At 39.8% G+C, this 17,077-nt stretch overlaps 2 protein-coding genes across 2 annotated transcripts; one reads left to right on the plus strand and one right to left on the minus strand.

Annotated features, from left to right (window-relative positions):
• Positions 1-1,102: 1,102 nt before the first annotated feature.
• ripk1l (receptor (TNFRSF)-interacting serine-threonine kinase 1, like) lies at positions 1,103-8,588 on the plus strand. The gene is made up of 11 exons (XM_074687819.1): positions 1,103-1,209; positions 1,475-1,637; positions 3,518-3,674; positions 3,810-3,947; positions 4,029-4,260; positions 4,400-4,549; positions 5,988-6,064; positions 6,172-6,247; positions 6,344-6,949; positions 7,030-7,179; positions 7,409-8,588. Exons 2-11 carry the CDS (start codon positions 1,477-1,479, stop codon positions 7,696-7,698), a joined length of 2,037 nt encoding a protein of 678 aa, XP_074543920.1. The 5' UTR covers positions 1,103-1,209; positions 1,475-1,476; the 3' UTR covers positions 7,699-8,588.
• A 2,569-nt stretch (positions 8,589-11,157) lies between these two features.
• opn7a (opsin 7, group member a) lies at positions 11,158-16,051 on the minus strand. The gene is made up of 5 exons (XM_074689271.1): positions 15,967-16,051; positions 14,565-14,727; positions 14,186-14,313; positions 12,362-12,696; positions 11,158-11,820 (listed from the first exon to the last, which is right to left on the minus strand). Exons 1-5 carry the CDS (start codon positions 16,049-16,051, stop codon positions 11,185-11,187), a joined length of 1,347 nt encoding a protein of 448 aa, XP_074545372.1. The 3' UTR covers positions 11,158-11,184.
• Positions 16,052-17,077: the final 1,026 nt, after the last annotated feature.

The following is a 17,077-nucleotide window of genomic DNA, read 5'->3' on the forward strand; positions in this document are numbered from 1 at the left end:
TCATTGGCTTCACTGACTTGAGTTTGGGTGGTTTCCCACTCCAGTTTCAGTCACACATTTGTTTTATCAATGAACATTGTTTTCCTGTGAACGCTTTAAGTGGTTTGTGTTTTCTTTAGAAAATAACATGGTTATGACAAATTTCCAGCTCATGCTGGAAATATACCTTCATATCAAATTCTGCTTTGATAGAGCTGAAATTATGCAATGGTGGTGGTAAAAGCAAAACCATACATCTTAATGGCAAAGCAGTAGTCCATCACACAATATAACTCTCTATAGGCCTACTGCCTTTATGAGGGGGTCTGAGACAAGATTAGCAGAGACCATCAAATTCACTGTGAACTTAAGTATTATTTGTTGTAACTCATTGGTAGTTGTTGCAACTTAACTGGGGCCTATTTGCATAAACGTAATAATAAAATATTAATAACTTTTTTTACCTTTGGGTAATTCTGACTTTTATATTCAGTACTTTTCCCCCCAATAACAGTAGTTTTTCAATTTTGACTTTCTGTCACTTTTTTAATGTGGATGGGAGGGTTTAAGCGATGGGGCTAGGGGTGTGTGATTTGCATGCCATTTGCACATTGAAGACATTCTCTTCCACATGGTGACGCTGTTTTCGATATGCATATCAAAATGGAAAAATTAATAAAAATGAAACAATGTCACATTTGATCGCGTATAACTTAAACAAAATGTTACCGGTGCCTATAGCTGTTTTAAAACAGCCGATGCCATTACATGTCTTTACTATATAATTGTTTTAATGCCAAAGTTTCAGCATGTGTTTTCAATTCTAAATTTTATTTTCCAACATTAAAGTCATCACTTTGCCTCCATGGATTTGAGGGTTAAGGGTGGCCATAAGAACTCTGCAGGGGGGCACTGCTCCTCCTGAATCAGCCCCTGTGATGGTCCCATTCAAGAGAAATTTGGTACTTCAGAAACTTTTTCCACATTAATATAGGTAGAAAACTACCTCACAAAGTATTTTGATTCTTGTGGTTTCTTATGGAACTCTTGTAGGACTCTCCTCCCACAAAAATCTCGAGTTACAGCCCGACCCGATCTGTTATCGACTTGTTAGCCTGTCTGTAGTTTTCTTGTCGTGAGGGCAGGTTTCGCTTTTAAACAAGAAGAGACGTCGTAGAAATCCCGGAACAACAAACAAAGTGGTCTTCGTAGAGTGAACACGACTTTCAGGTAACGGTTTCTCACCTGTTTTGTTAGCAGTGAAGGTAAATTCACCGTCAAGACTTTGGTCGAGTTTCGAGGACTGCATTTTTCATGTGAAAACTTTGGGACTGTACGACTGAGGCTGTAGAGCTAGCATACACCCGTTGCTTGTATAATGTAATGGGCAGTACTTATCGGGGTGGTATCATGTCTTAAGACAGTTGTCATGTAAGTTTCGTGAGTGGTTGCGTTGTCTGTAATGCCCTGTTGTTTTATCGTGACTTCTTTACAGGGATGGCCACCGCGCCACAAACTTCACTCGAGATGAGATCGACTGATCTCATCAGAAAAGAGCCCCTTGCTTATGGAGGATTTGGAGAAGTTTACCTGTGTTACCATGTTACCCTCGGACAGGTGGTGCTGAAGACTATGTACACGGGTCCTCTTCGTAATGAGTGAGTTGTTCCTCGGTCTGTTTTTGTGTGGAGTGTGCTGGGTAATCCCCTTAATGCTGAGTGGAGTCATGTGCTCCCCTTTGAACACTTCAATACAGACTCTGTACACCACCACACAGACTGATGTGCAGGGTTTCTCCTGTCTGACAGCTGATACAAAGTACTTTACCTGCTTAACATCACATCATATTGCCCATAGATGTTTCCCTGAGTACTTATTTGTAATTAAAAATCTCTGCGAGTTCATTCCCAGACTGTGCTCTGCTTTCTTGGTGCTACTTCCTTTTAATCATTAGAAAGGGATGTTTGAAAACGGATGCTGTCAGGGCTTCCGTTTTTTTTCCAGGTCAGATGCATCAGTGACAGCTTTTCTGTACTTACACTAATACTTACAATCCCTGCACTTATCTTTTCCCACCTGTTTTTTGAATGTATTTTATGTATGTAACACACTAACATTAGTTAGTGTCTTTGTGATTGTAACTGATAGTATTATCCCATAAACATTCCCCAACTTGTCTATACCAGTGGTTCTTAAATGGGGGTACACGCACCCCATGCAAGATTCAAAAATGTATATTCAAAAAATAGTAGTCAAGCAAAATTCCTTTAACACTTTTTATTCAACCCGTGTTTGAGGCAAATATAAGTTAAGGTTCATAAAGTGAAAGGGCTGTAGCTATCGAATATTTTAGTATTCGAGTATTTTACTAAAAATTCCATCGATTAATCGAGTAATCCGATAAAATACATTTTTGTTTAGTTAAAGAGCAGTTATTTTTCAAATGAATTTTTTTCTCTTTAAGAAATAGAATTTTCTGATACAGCATGTCAATAAGAGCACTTGCTTTGGTAGCTCGAAAATCTGAAAACACACTTTGACACATTTTTTGTGCCTTGTACATCTCATCAAATGTTGCGGACCCAAATGGCACCCGTTTCGTAGAATGACCCATTAGTCTCCAAACTCCAGAAAAGAAGCTAGATTTGCTGCTAGTTGCTATTTTGTATAAGAAGTAGCATGAGGGGTCTGAAAACTCTCTTAATGTGGCCTCAGCTCTATTTGAAATACCACTCTTTGATCTTTTTTATAATTAAACGATTCCTCGAGGCAGAGAAAATTACTCGAGTATTTTTTGTAATCAAGTACCTCGAATCATTCGAGGAATCGTTTAAGCTCTAAAGTGAATATAATATTTAGGGTTATTATGTTCCTTGGACACCCCCCAAAGACAAGAGTCTCCCTCATACTAGCATAACGCAAGTAAGCATCATGGTAGAAACTTAGCAGCAATGCTGCTGAAACAAGGAGTGAGACATGGGCTAACGAGGGCAAAACTAGAACCAGAAAATTCTGTCAGTAGTTCGTAACCCACCCAAGGCATTGTGATTTTTTTTGCAGGGAGAGATAAGCCAACAGTAGCATGATGCTGGCACATTTTCAGCTGCATTTTTTATTTTGGGAAAATCTTTGTTGTTAAGTTGATAATTTTGGTTTGAGAACAGCCCTTTAGTTTGAAAACCAAAATTAGACATTCTAAGTTGACAGTTATTTCAGTGTACAGATCTTTCCTTGCCACATCTTTAGTTATTTTTATCTTATAGTTGTTGCAGTTATAATGATTTATGCCTATCTAATAGCACGGCGCTGTGTTCTATGCCTTTTTTTCCTCAAACCAAAACTGCTTTGTGCTTGTTAGAGGGCACTTGGCAAAAAAAACTTTCACAGGGGGTACATCACTTAAAAATAATTGAGAACAATCAGGCAGAACATGGTTAACAAAGAAACTAACTAACACATCAGATTGGCTTTAAGACTGAATGATGCAAGAAATGTCTTTTTTTATTCTAATTTCTCACCATTTTACTGAAATTTGCAGGGAAAGCAAAAGGTCGCTGCTGGAGGAGGGGAATATCATGGCCAGCCTGAACCATGAGCGGGTGGTGAAGCTGCTGGGTGTGATCATGGAGGATAAAGATTGCTCACTAGTTATTGAGCTCATGCCCAGAGGAAACCTGTTGGTCATGCTCGAAACGGTCAGCAGAACAGTTTTCGTCATGAAACAAACTTGAAAATTAGAAATGACTATTTTTTAAGCAGTGCTCTTTACTCATCTTATATGTTTCGTATTCTTTGAGTGATTTAAACGTTACATTTTTTCCCATCCCAAGGTTTCTGTACCAATATCAATAAAGGGACGGATCATTTTAGAGATCTTGGAAGCGATGGACTACCTCACACAGAGACACATTGTACACAAGGACATCAAACCAGAAAATATCCTAGTGGACAAGGATTTTCACATCAAGGTATACAACCCACCACTGCTCATGACACATTTCTGATTCTCTCACATGCACCTGCAGTTATTTTTCTCCTGTTCTCCCCAGATTGCAGACCTGGGCCTGGCCACCTGCCACACATGGAGCAAACTCACCAGGGAGGAATCTCGAAGGAAGAGTCGGATGGGGATAACAGCCGGGGCGAGAGGTGCTGGCACACTGAGCTACATGGCCCCTGAGCACCTGGAGAGTATAAACACACCCTCCACCGAGAAGTCTGACGTTTACAGCTTTGCTATTGTGGTGTGGGTCATTCTCACAGGGGAAGAGCCGTATGCGAGTGAGTGCCAGGACTCCTGAAAACTTCACACACTCTGTGATGTAGTGTTTTAAGACAATAGCTGCACCTGAGCTCATAACTCCAAACTGTGTTAAGCTTGTCTTTTTTAAACTTATTTGAGTTTCTAATCTGTGTCTAGATGCCAGGAGTGAAGACCAAATGAGCCAGTGTGTCCGCAAGGGCGACCGACCAGCAGAGGACCTCATTCCAGATGACACACCTGAGGAGATAATCCAGCTAATGAAGAGGTGCTGGGACCACAATCCAGTGCAGCGCCCAACCTTTGAAGGTAATTTATTGTTTCTAGTTCTTTTTTTAGAATTAATCATTGAAAAAATTTAAATTACATTAGCCAGTAGGAGTGGGAGAAAAAAATGACGTATAGTAGTAACAAGATTTTTTGTTTTGCAATTTCAAATCATGACTTTTTGTTCATTTTTTTCCAAATTTAAATCCTTCATTTTAGTCTTTGCTGGGTTGGAAAAAGTTGAGATGACAGATCTCCTGAATTAATCCTAAAAACTGACTCACATGTGATGTACATTTTTTGGGAAAACATGGCTCTTGGTATAGTCTGTACATCTCATCATCATTATTTAGCTTTTTCACATGGTCTGGTGTAAAAAAAAAAAAAAGCAAACTGAAGATCACAACAATCGGAAATATTGAAGATTCACAATTTATATAGAATCGGCACCCCAGAAATGGTTCAAGATTGGAATCAGGAGAAAAGCGTGTCGTCCTGGTCCCAGTGGAAGAAACTGAAGGAAGGTTGTAAAGTGTAGAGTGTGGAGGTAGACACAGCTTCATCCTTGAGAGAAACTGTGGCCTTATCCACATGTAGCCAGGTATCTGGGATATTTCATGCGTTAAGGCCCGTCATCCACATGTTTGGTTTGGTTTTCAAACGTTACAGCTGTATGACAGGGGTTCCTTCTGAATAGATCTCACTGGTTTCTCACCTGAAAAACACTGTCAAATATGGGTTTGGCGTACTTCTAGTTGCCCAATGCGCGTGGATGAAAGTATTTTTAGGACTGAATGAGCGGGGGATATTTGTTTTATTAAAATACCCGGCTACGTGTTCAAATGCTAAATGCTATGTGTCTCAGGATGGCACCAAGAATTTTATTATTGAGACAGGAGCAGAAGATAGAGGAGTTCAAAGGTCAAGTCCTGCCACAGTCCTGGGAACCAAAATAGGGGCGAGATAGTAGGTTTAACCGCCAGTGAAGAAGATCAAAAAAGCTGCAAAACTCTGCATTGGTGAGCACTTTTGTAAGTTCTTTCAGAAGAGAACTGTTTCCTGAGATGCATGTTGGTGTTCCTTTCTTGCAAGAATTAAGTTGAAACTTTTACAAACTGAACTGATCGGTTTCATCTTCCTCTAGTTCTGATAGAGATTTTTGCAAACATGCTCTGATGTTAAACAAAATGAAAAGAATCAGTTTTGACGTGTCTGAAATTGGTCTGATGTGTTGAAAAAGTGGAGTATACATGCTTAAGGAGTATACACCAACCAGGAAAAAAGACTCAAGTTTTACTGTGAACTTTTTTTCTAGTCCGCCTGTTGGTCCAACCACAAGAGATCCATGTTAACACAGCAACAGATTAGTACAATAAAACAACAGTGAAAAATAATTGATTTGGTTAGATTTACTGTTTTAGTTTTTGTCAAATGAAACTTCCTCTTGTCCTTTGCCATTCACTTTTTTTCTATTTTGCAGAGGCCTACAACCTTTTCCTTCCTTTCTACATGGAAAGACTTGAACCATGTGTTGAGGAAGATTTACTCCTGCTACAGGTAAAAATATTATGTTTTAGACTTGATGTTGTATGCAGAGAAGAGATGCGTGAAAAAAAAACTACAGGACGTTTTCTATCACAGCTTTCTTTGTAATATTCTTACAGAAATCATACGAAGGCCCAGATGACCTTGTTGAGAAGATGAAATCTTTATCCATGACGTGTGACTGTTTGTTAGCAGGTAAGCATTTTTGGTAATCCCTGTGCAGTAGAAGTTAAATACATTTTAAAACAGCTGGATGGATTCTTTATATCCTCTTTCCTTTTTGTTTTGTAGATAGTCCTGCTCCTTTGGTGAGTTCGGACAGAGGTGTGTCTGTGCCGGTTGAAGCCAGTATTGAGGACCTGCACGGACACCAGTTTGAGCCATGTGACGGGCAGATGCAGGCAGACGCAAAGGCAACCGACAACGCTCCAGGTCTGCAGGAGAAACTGGACCGGGAGCTTCTGTACCACAAGAATGGAAACTACAACTGTGACAACCAGCCTGAAGCAGCAAACAGTCTCCATCAAAGCAACGCAAACCCTTTCCTGCAAAACTACCTGTGCTGTGCTGAGAACGCCATAAGGCAACCAGAACAAGACAAAGCCTCGCATACATCCACGGTGCACTCTTGGACCAAAGCTGAGCCGGTGCAGCCCATGAGCCAGGAAGAGGCATGGTATCGCCCAACTGCTGGTCTCTATGACTCAATGAACTCATCCCACCTGCCTACTTCTGCCAGCACCCCTTCACTAGCACACTTTAACCAGCAACACCCAAACTCTCACTATGACCGCCAGCAGTCCTGGCCAGCTTACCCAGTGTCTGACACCTCTGCACCTGACTTGACTCCTGGACGTCTTCTGACTGCTTCCAAGGGCAACTCTTTGCAAGATCCAGGTACAAACAGCCATGTGTACAGCTACTTTTATCATGTCTGTTGGAGACACTGATGTGTTTCTTCTTTGTGGTTGCCTCAGGGTCTCTGTACATCCAGAATGCCAGCGGGATCCAGATTGGGAGTAACAACACGATGAGCATCAGAGGTCATGACTCCACCCACAGCTCATTGTCTCAAACTGCTTACAGCTCAGCTCTTGCACGGATTGAAGAGGGCATTCTGAAATACGGTACACCACGCCAACACTTTGATGTCATTATAGATACGATGCAGTGTTCAGTTACCAGCTGAGGTGAAGTCTGTGATTAGAAATTTCATCTGCTGGCAGCGCACTCACCCGCTGACTGCGCCTGTGATTTCAGAATAATATAATAGTAATGTAATACATTGTGAACTTTCATAATTTTGCATCCAGTTTGTTATCGTTTTAACAGTAAATGCTCTCTTGTGTAATCCAGAGGACCATGCTGTGACTGAGGAGCACTTGGATCTGCTGCGGGATAACATTGGAAACAAATGGAAGCGCTGTGCGCGTCGACTGGGTCTGACCACTGTAGAAATAGAAACCATCGAGCACGACTGTTACCGTGACGGCCTGCCAGAGATGGTGCACCAGATGCTGGATCGCTGGAAAATGAAGGAAGGAAGCATCGGCTGCACAATTGGGAAGCTTTGCCGAGCTCTGCTGGGAAACATAAAGGTAGATATTATCCAGAAAATATTGGACAGCTGCAGTTTTTCATCCTGAACTTTACAAACTTTGGCAGATCATTTCCATTCCCTCTAAATGGATCTCTGTTATTGACGGCAATGTTTTTATTTGGCCTTGACCAAGCAGAGGAAGTTGTTTGAGGCTCTATTAGCTAGAGGATTAAATCAACAGAATATATTAAAGAGCACTGGGTTGGCCTGCGCGGAAGCGTCTCTGGTGTAATGTTTGATATTTTCAAAAGGGGTCCATACTGGGATAGACAGTATCAGGCATTTTTTAAAAGAGTACCTGTCTGAGTTCCTCTGGAAAGTCAAAACACAGCAGAGCTCACTTAAATAGTTTGTGTTAAAGAAACAGGTTTTTCTACTTCTCAGAAGTCTGCATCAACTCCAAGCAAAAAATCATTGTTCGTATCTTGATTTATTTTGACTAATTCTCACTCCAAAGCAATACTTCTCTTATATCAATTTAATGTGTCATACTGTCATATTTTTAATACAATCACTGCCTTAAAATAGTGATCTGTCTGAAAGTGTAATGATAAAGCCAATGAGTTTTTATAGTGAAGACAAATAATGAGTGTTAAAGATTCATTACAGTTCAATGTGAATAACAAATGTAAGCACAAAAAGGTGCAAATAATGTTTGCTATGTCCACTAGGGGTCAGTATAAGATCATTTTTATATTGGTGCCCCTTCTTCCGTTTCCTGGACTGCACTAAAAGTGCAGAAATAGGCAGTGTGTTATTGTGTCTTTAAGCTCATAAGCTTTTGGGATGTATCAAGTTCACAAGAAATAAGTTTAATCACCAAAGATTATTTTGTTTCAGGGTTTTGTTCATGTTTTTCTCTCTTTTTTTTCAGCATTTTTGTAATTTCTTGCAGTCCTAACATTTTTTTTTTTGGCATGCAGAATCACAGAGTCAAAGCCGTCTCCACATTCTGAATAAACAGAATTTTACAAAAGCAAAGAAGTATCATGTCTTTAAATGGTTCCATCGATTGCAATGAAAATATTAAGGTGACTGTTTCAGCATACACCAGACAGATAAGACAATCCTCCCTTTTTAGTTTTTAATTTTGATGAAAAAAAAATTCAAACATCAAACACCAACCACCCATTTAATGGATTACCAATGTGTCTTCTTGCTATGAATGCAGCTAATGCTGTCTGTTTTCCTTGTGAGTTTGATAATCCTAGAAAATTAATCCTTACACACTGAGGAACGATGAATGATAAGAGCCTTGAAAACAATGAGCGAGCTCTCAAGTTTTTAATGAAAATGAATGTAATCTGTTTCCTGTCAGATTAGCAGATGCAGATAAAATAGCACCCTGATGATAGCTTATTATTATTTTTATCCATTAATAGCAGTTTGCTTTGCATAATAAGACCAGCAACATGGGAAGTATTTAAATAGAGTACATTTAAATAGTTTTTAAACGGGTTTAAGAGGTGAAATGTCTGTAGACCTATGTGATAAATTGGTGTAAGTACAAATCTGTGTAGCTCTAGAACAACAGTTTGACGTTTTGAAGATACATTCAGTCTTAAATGATTGCTCAAATCCCATCTGTTTACTCAACACGACAGATTTATACAGATTACAGACTACACAAACCTTAGACTCTCTTTTATAATGAATGAATTTATCTACAGATGCATTATCTCAAACCATATCACTGATTTGTTTTTTTCTCTCCCTCTTTGTGCGGCGAAGTAACATTTCAGGTAAAAAAAGAATTCATTGTAACTGTAAACAAAATAAAATATTTAAAGTTCTCATAACACAGGTAGACAGACAGCCCAGCTGTGTTTCATCATAATAAAGTTCATGTGCATCTGTTGAGTTCCACACTGTGTGTCCATGGCTCAGTGAAGTAGCACCATAAAACACATGTTCCTGTAACAGTATATTGTAAACAATATAAATGTTGGCATAATACTGAAAGGGTTAACAGCTCTTTAACGGTTATGGCTTTACGTTTGACGGTAGAGACACTGATGAGTTACTTTGTTGAATGTGATTCATAGTCCAGTCAGACATACAATCAGTTGTTGGACCAACAATGAGGATGTTTTCTTACTCAAATGCTGGATTTGTTGTTGTTGTTGTTTTTTTTTTTTTTAAGTTTTTCTTTAATCCTATCCTACAAAATCCTGGGGATGAATCTTTTAGATCAGAGAATTTCACTCTTTTAGAAGCAGTGGTAGATTGCTATTTTTGTAATCAAATACAAAACTAAACTGTCTAATTGTCAGTCAAATCTGAGAGGAAAAAGCTGTTTATTGGGACAGAATCCTAATGAAAAGCTTTGATGGAAATTTTTTAAATCTTTTGATTGTTCTTCTTTTTTAATCATGTATATTTCATGATGAAAAAAAGAAATTAAGTTTTCAGGTTTAACTTTTTATATGAATACTTAAAGCTCCTATGAGGTGCCCTTGGTCTCTGTCGTTTTGGCGCCTCCTGTGCATCAAACAGTATCTTTTTATCACTTTGCTGATTTTGTCTTATCCCTTATTTGAAAGGGATATTTCCAGGTGAAAAAAAAGAAAAATTCTTTTTTAATTTTTTTTGGGAGAAGGTGTGTCTGGCTGCTGCTCACTTTGACGCCAACCGGCTGCAGCAGTTACAGGCTTCAAAAATTACAACGCAATTGCAAATAATCCTGTCACTTATTGTCTGGTTTGCTCTTGTTGCTTAAAGGTGGTGCTAGCATAATTTTATGTCTTTTTATGATCAAAAAAAAAACCCTACCGGAGCTTTAAAACTGCTGTCCAGCCAGCTGGATACAGCAGCACAATATAACAAGACCAGCAGTGGGGGAAAATTAACATTTGATACGCAGCAGATTTGGCAAGTTTTCCCACTTACAAAGAATGAAGAAGTCTGTCATTTTTATCCTTGGTACACTTCAAGGAAACAGGACTACTGCCCTGTATGGAGGGTAGGGTGAATGGGACCATGAATCAGGGCACTGTCATGCTGGAAGTCCCAGCTACGAACCCTTATTCAATACTCTTGATACAACAAAATGCAAATAAATGATTTAAAAATCATACAGTATACTTTTCTGGATTCTACTTTCTCTTATAGTTAAATTGTACTTAGGATAAAAATTACAGACTTCTCCATTCTTTGTAAGTGGAAAACTTGCAATACCTGCAGTGTATCAAATACTTATTTTCCAACTGTACAAGAGTTGTCATTACTGCATGATGGATGATTTTAGATAGGCGGTTATATTTTTGTAACATCTGAAAAGTTGGTATAACGTAAAAAACTGAAATATTCACGGACATTAAATGTGAGTCAGTGTAAGAGGAGTGAACAAACACACCTCTTTTCAGCAGACGAGAGCTTTTTTGTCCCAGTAACAAAAGTAAAGCACAGTGGGTGACCAAAGAATCAAATAAGTTATTTGGCTGCTGACACTTTGCATACAGTCCATTTAAAAGAACGCATTGTGTAAAACAAGTCCTGTTTGAGTCTGTAAACAGAACAAAAGAGAGCTCCCTCAAGGCCAAGCTACCTTTGCATGCCCCGGAACCATCTCTAAGTTAATATGGAAGTTTTCTATTTCTGAAGTCCTTTTAGCACACATGCTAGCCAGCAGAGACTTTCTGCAGCACACACTTCGAGTCTTCTGCTGAGTTTGGGGAGCTGGACCGTCATGGTCGTTAGATTCCTGTGTTTCAGCGGTAGGGTTAATAACACTGCACATTTGAGGGTAGTGTCTGAAACATTCAAAGGCATCCTCGCACTTCTTACAGCTGTGATCCTTTAACGCTGCTGCAGGAGGATGAGCAGAGGAATTTGAAGGAGGGAGCTGGTTAGCTTGTCTGTTGACTGTGCGAAGTCTGACTCTGATAGTCGGCTTGGAGTGACACTTTGACGGCCCCCCAGAGCAGAGGCAGCCCTTCACACAGCTGTGGCAAAGGGTGCCCAAGTCCCTGCACATTACCCTGCGGAAGTTTGGCCTCAGCGTTAGGTAGATGAGGGGGTTGTAGATGGTGGAGGACTTTGCAAACATTGCTGGCATGGCAAACGCCAAAGGAGGGATGTTCTCAACTTGTCCGAAAGCAGCCCACATGGACACCACAGCGTACGGGCTCCACGCTGCGAAGAAACCGATGCAGACTGCAACACTGAGCTGATGAGAAAAAGGAAAAAAAAGATAGTGTCAGTGATGTCAGGACACAAAATACACTATCTTTTTTGAAAAGTGACCAGCTGAGCCTGCTGCTTCTTTATTTTTCTTGTCCCAGTGGAACATGAAAGGGTCATCGGTTATTCCTGCTGGGAATGGCGTATCATGATGATCATTTATCAGCATGTAGCAACAGCAGCTTTTCATTCATCACAATAAAGCTGGAGCCAGTTCCTGCTAACAAGGAGCTGCATCACTTAAGATCTATTGAGGTCACTGCCAGTTTCTGTAACTAATGGATGAAAGAAGAGCTCTCCAGAGGACTCCGCTCTCTGAGGATGTACTTTGATAATTTACCCCTGAACCACATCTCCCAACAGCTAACCTCCCTCTCCACCACTACCCACTTCTTCCTCTTTTTGCAAACTTCTGTCTTCATTATTTCAAGTTGTGCTTTAAAAGGTTACTTTGAAGAAGTTATTTCAAAGTTAGACTCAGAGTCTGGCATGGGAAAGGTAATAACTTTTACCGACTTTGCTCCTACCTTCACAATAATCGTCTGGATGCTGCTCATGTGTGTTTGCCTGGACACATGCTGCTCCATATTCTTGCGGGACGCTTGAACTGTGAGCAGAATACCAGTGTAGGATGCTACGATAACGCAGCATGGAAGGATGTAGCAGAAGATGAAGAGAGCCACGGTGAATGAGCGCGCTGTGGTGTGCTGATTGGACAGGCGCCAGTCGATGCAGCAGGCGGTGCCATAGGGCTCTGGTCCGTATTTTCCCCAGTGGACCAGCGGGGAGCAGGCAAACAACAGGGCATAGATCCAAGCACAGGAAATGAGCAAACAGCCGTGAACTGAGTTAAACCTGTTCCCTGTGAAAATAGATGATATTTCATTTGGATAATTTTAGTAATGAGGTGAAACAATTTACATTTGAAATCAACCATCGTTTGATAGAGTGGCATCTTTTCTAAAAGGTGTGTTCTTTTGTTTTTCTGTTTTAAAACCAAAACGGAATAACAGAAAAACGTGTTTTTTCTGTCCTGGTTTTAAAAATGAAAAAACTAAAAATAATAAAAGATTGTGTCAAAATTGTGTGTGTGATGTTTTGATATTAAATGTGAAAGTCTCTATATAAAAATTAGACAAATAACTCACATTGAAGGTTTATACAGACTTGTTCCTGAGCTTCTTTTTTTTATAAGTAACAGATAGCTGACGATCCACTCCATCTTATCAACACGCATATGCGCACTCCCATGTGTTTCAATGAGACAGTCAGAGCACAGTCTGCTGCTGTCTGTTCTGCTCTCTTGCAGGGAAAAAAAACATTGACAAGGTTTATTCATTTAATTTTTTTCAAGTTCAGTGGGCCGTATTAAAACGTTTAACGGGCCGCATGTGGCCCCGGGCCGTAGTTTGCCCATGCCTGGGCTAGTATCATCATGAAAATACCTTAGATGCTTAGAGTGGACAAAGTAAGCTGGCACTGCTAAAATCAACTTCACTTTAACACAGCGTCCCGTTCATCGGGAACCATTTCCATTTCACCAATCAGATCCTGAAGATGTGTGTGATTCTGAGCTTGTTGTCAAGTTTGAGTTTTTACACCATAGAAAGTACATTTATATCATCACTAAATTTGCAGTTCAGTTTTCTGCCACAACAACTACAGCATGTCATGTTTTGAAAGAACTATATTTTATTTTTGGGGCATTTATGCCTTTGATTGGAAAGGTGAGGACAGCCGCTGGAGCAGGAAACAGGGAGCGAGTAGGGAGTGACATATGGGAAACAGGCCACAGGACAGACTTGAACCTGGGCCACCTGCATAAAGGCAAACCTCATGGAGCACAACCAAGAAGACTAGGCCATTTGCACTCCAGTTTTTTTTTTCATCAGACAGGGAGGATTCAATAAAAGCCTGATAATACAGAATTCTCAGGCGTCTCTGAGCTTCGTTTTTACAAACTGCAGCATAAACCCTCTCAAAGGTTAGTGGGAAATATGTGACTGTCCCCAGATATTTGTGACTAACCTAAAGCATTTCAGATCAATTTTGTGACTCATGGTTGAGGGTTTTGTTTGAAAATCTTAAGATGACGCAGCCTGGGAAAACACCACTTCTTGAGTTCAAGCAAAGTGCCTTATTGCACTGAATTAACCTGCATCACAAGTAACATGTATTGAGTGCAGCCTTTGGACCTGTCAGTCCTCAAAGAAAGGCTAATGTGCAGTGCTTTGTGGAGGGATTATCACTGCGTTTCCTTCCTCAGATAAATCAACAATCAGCCACTCAGGGACGTGATGGTTAATCCTCTGTCATTTCAACAGGCAAAAATAGCTTCTTTGAAGACTTACCATAGATTGGATAGCAAACTTTCACAAAGCACACCACGCTAAGTAGAGTTAGAGTGGTTAGACTGCAGATGCCAAACAACATGCCACAAAAAGCGTAGATGGAGCACACTGTTTTTCCATACAGCCACCTGTGTAGGAGGACAGAGGGTGTGAGAAAATGAGAGAGGACAGTGCAGAGCAGACAGAAAGATCAATGAGGGAGAAGGTGAGACAGGGGAATACATCAGAATTAGACGGTGAACTCACAAGTAATCCTACTGCCACATCAAAGAGAGTCTGATTTAAAAACAGTTCCTAAAGGCAATCTTCTGCATCTATTTTACATGAGAGTTCTCCACTTAGTGTTTCTTTTGTTTCCAAAGGATGCACAGTGTAGTACCTGTGATAGAGGCTTGAAGTTATTGCCATGGGGTACAGGGACAGAGTCAGGCCCAGGTCACTAACAGCAAGGTTGATGATGAAGTACTCTGCAGGTTTCAGGAGGTGCTTTTTCTTGTAGGAGACAAATAGTAGTGTTGTGTTTCCAAACAGTGAACAAACGCCTGCAAGAAAAAGAGAGCAAAGCACCAAATATGAGCAATAAGACTACAGTGCAGAACCAATCAACAGCTTTTCGAGATCTCTTCATTTTGTTTTGGAGAGCTGGATGGAAAAAAATACTTCTAATATGCATGTTAGCATGATATGGTAAGGACATAACCATTAGCCAATCAAGCTAGCAAGAACAAACCATGCTCCTCTCACAGACAAGTTTTGTCTACACGTTTGCAGCTCACTCGCATGTCAGGACAGTCTCAAAAATCTCATGTACCCAGACAACCAATCATGAGGCCCACCTTACCTCAGCTGTAAGCAATAATTTGTGTGTATTTTCAGGTCTTGTAGAAAAAACACTAGGACTTCTCAACCATTTGAGACCGTATGTTGGTTTTCCCCATGTGGTTACACCTCTTATGTCTGTCCTTTTTCCTTGTGTCCATATGTAAGTTGTTTTTTCTTTCTTTCTGGTGACTGGTCTCATCTTGCTGTCTTATAGCAGGAAACACACCATTCACCATAAATCTTTGCTACTGGAAGAGCTGTTTACAGCCTCATCCAACACTTACCCTGTACCTGTGTTCACAGGATAACAACACGGACATGATCAATTATCCAGTTAATGATATTTTAGGTTTTTGTGAGTAATGAAAAGGTGTCTGAGCTCATTCCAGCTTGTTGCATAATCAACTAAAAACTCTTCACAGGAGCTTAAAACACGACTGCCACCTTTTGTTTTTAAGGTTGTTTTAAATTCAAACTGTGAATGTAATGTAGCCAGCATCAAACACTCATATGAAAGCAAAGCTGGCTTTTGTACTACCGCTGTTTTTTCAGTGCATAGCAACCCTTCAGACTTGAAGATCAGAGGCCCATTATCGTGTTGCATAAGCAGATGTAACACTGGGTCTGTGCATTGATTTGTGTATCTCTAATGAGGGTTTACTTTTTGCAGGTATACAATTATTTATGAGGAGTAAATACTGGCTGACATGAAAGAAATAACACAAAGTAGATATTGACAAGTGGAATTGGGATGATATTACTTTGTATCACAGTCATAAGATACAAACGTGCTCCAAAGCTTCACACTGTGTGGTCTGGCTTCACGCTGTTACTCATTCCAACCTGAGGAGAATGTAATTGGTCACTGACAGCATTGATAGGGATATCAACTCTTTATCCACTGTTATAGGAATAGGGAATCAGATGGAACTGGTTTGTGTTTCTGAAATTCAACTCACCAAAAATTGAGTAAACCACTGCCACGGTGATATCAAAAGGTACAGGTATGTTGGAGTGGAAAGCAACGTCTTCTAACAGCGACATCTGGAAAGAGATCAAGATTTACATAAGCACTGTCAGAGGTTGGACAAATTCCTAATGTTTTACCTTTTATTGTGTTGACTGCCACGGTACATGATACTAAAGGTTTATGGCTGCATTGCAACAAACAGCAAGGTTTGTGTTTTGTATACATGCATGTGCCTTTTTGTGTCACTGGATATTAACAATATTGATGTAACATTTTTTTGAAAAAAAAAAAACCAAACAAAAAAAAACACTTATTTGAATTCAGTGTAGAAATAGGTTTATAGCTCCCATAAGCTTTGTTTAAATAAGGTCACACCAGTCTTTACTGCAAATCTGAACACAAACACACGGGTTTCCAATATGATCTCATCTGTCACATTTTCCATTCCTGTGTATTCTTTCTGCTTCATCTGCTTCAGTCAGACCCCAATTGACAGGCAAAGGTCAATGGATTGTATGAGGATCAGTTAACAAGTGGTTTGGCTATAGGGAAACATCTTTCGCATACTCTTCATCAGGTTGGCTGCATTACTGAAGTCCCAGAAACCAGAATTTGATGGATATTTGAAATATTCCACTAAAAATCAAATTTACCAAAGAAGGCAGCAAAGAGTTGATTGGTGGTTCATATTCCAATTTCCAGCTTTTTCAGCGAGAGTTCAACAACAAACTTTGTCTGAGCTCATCATTCACACTGCTCATTGTTGTGACGTTCATGTCTGTTTTTGACTGTGTGGTTCCTCTAATCATTTGACTGTTACATGTTGCTTTTTTAATGCTTTTAGATGGTAGAGATTACAATCATTGCATGGAACAATATGGCAATAACATCCAATATTTAGGTACGTAATTGAATTGTGTGTGTGATTGCTAGAATGATATTTAAAATAAATATAGAACAAGTTTTTTTTTTTTTTTTTTAACATTTTGCTCATGTCTGTAACACGTAGGTCTTGATGGTTTTGCATTCTTTTAAAAATGACACATTTAACTTTTGAAAACCCGACAGAATCCCATTTATGGTCACGGCAGTAAATTAAA

Source organism: Halichoeres trimaculatus, unplaced genomic scaffold (genome assembly GCF_033239565.1).
Source record: "Halichoeres trimaculatus isolate MK-OKI-2021-1 unplaced genomic scaffold, fHalTri1.1 fHalTri1_scaffold_15, whole genome shotgun sequence".
Taxonomy (NCBI): Eukaryota; Metazoa; Chordata; class Actinopteri; order Labriformes; family Labridae; genus Halichoeres; species Halichoeres trimaculatus.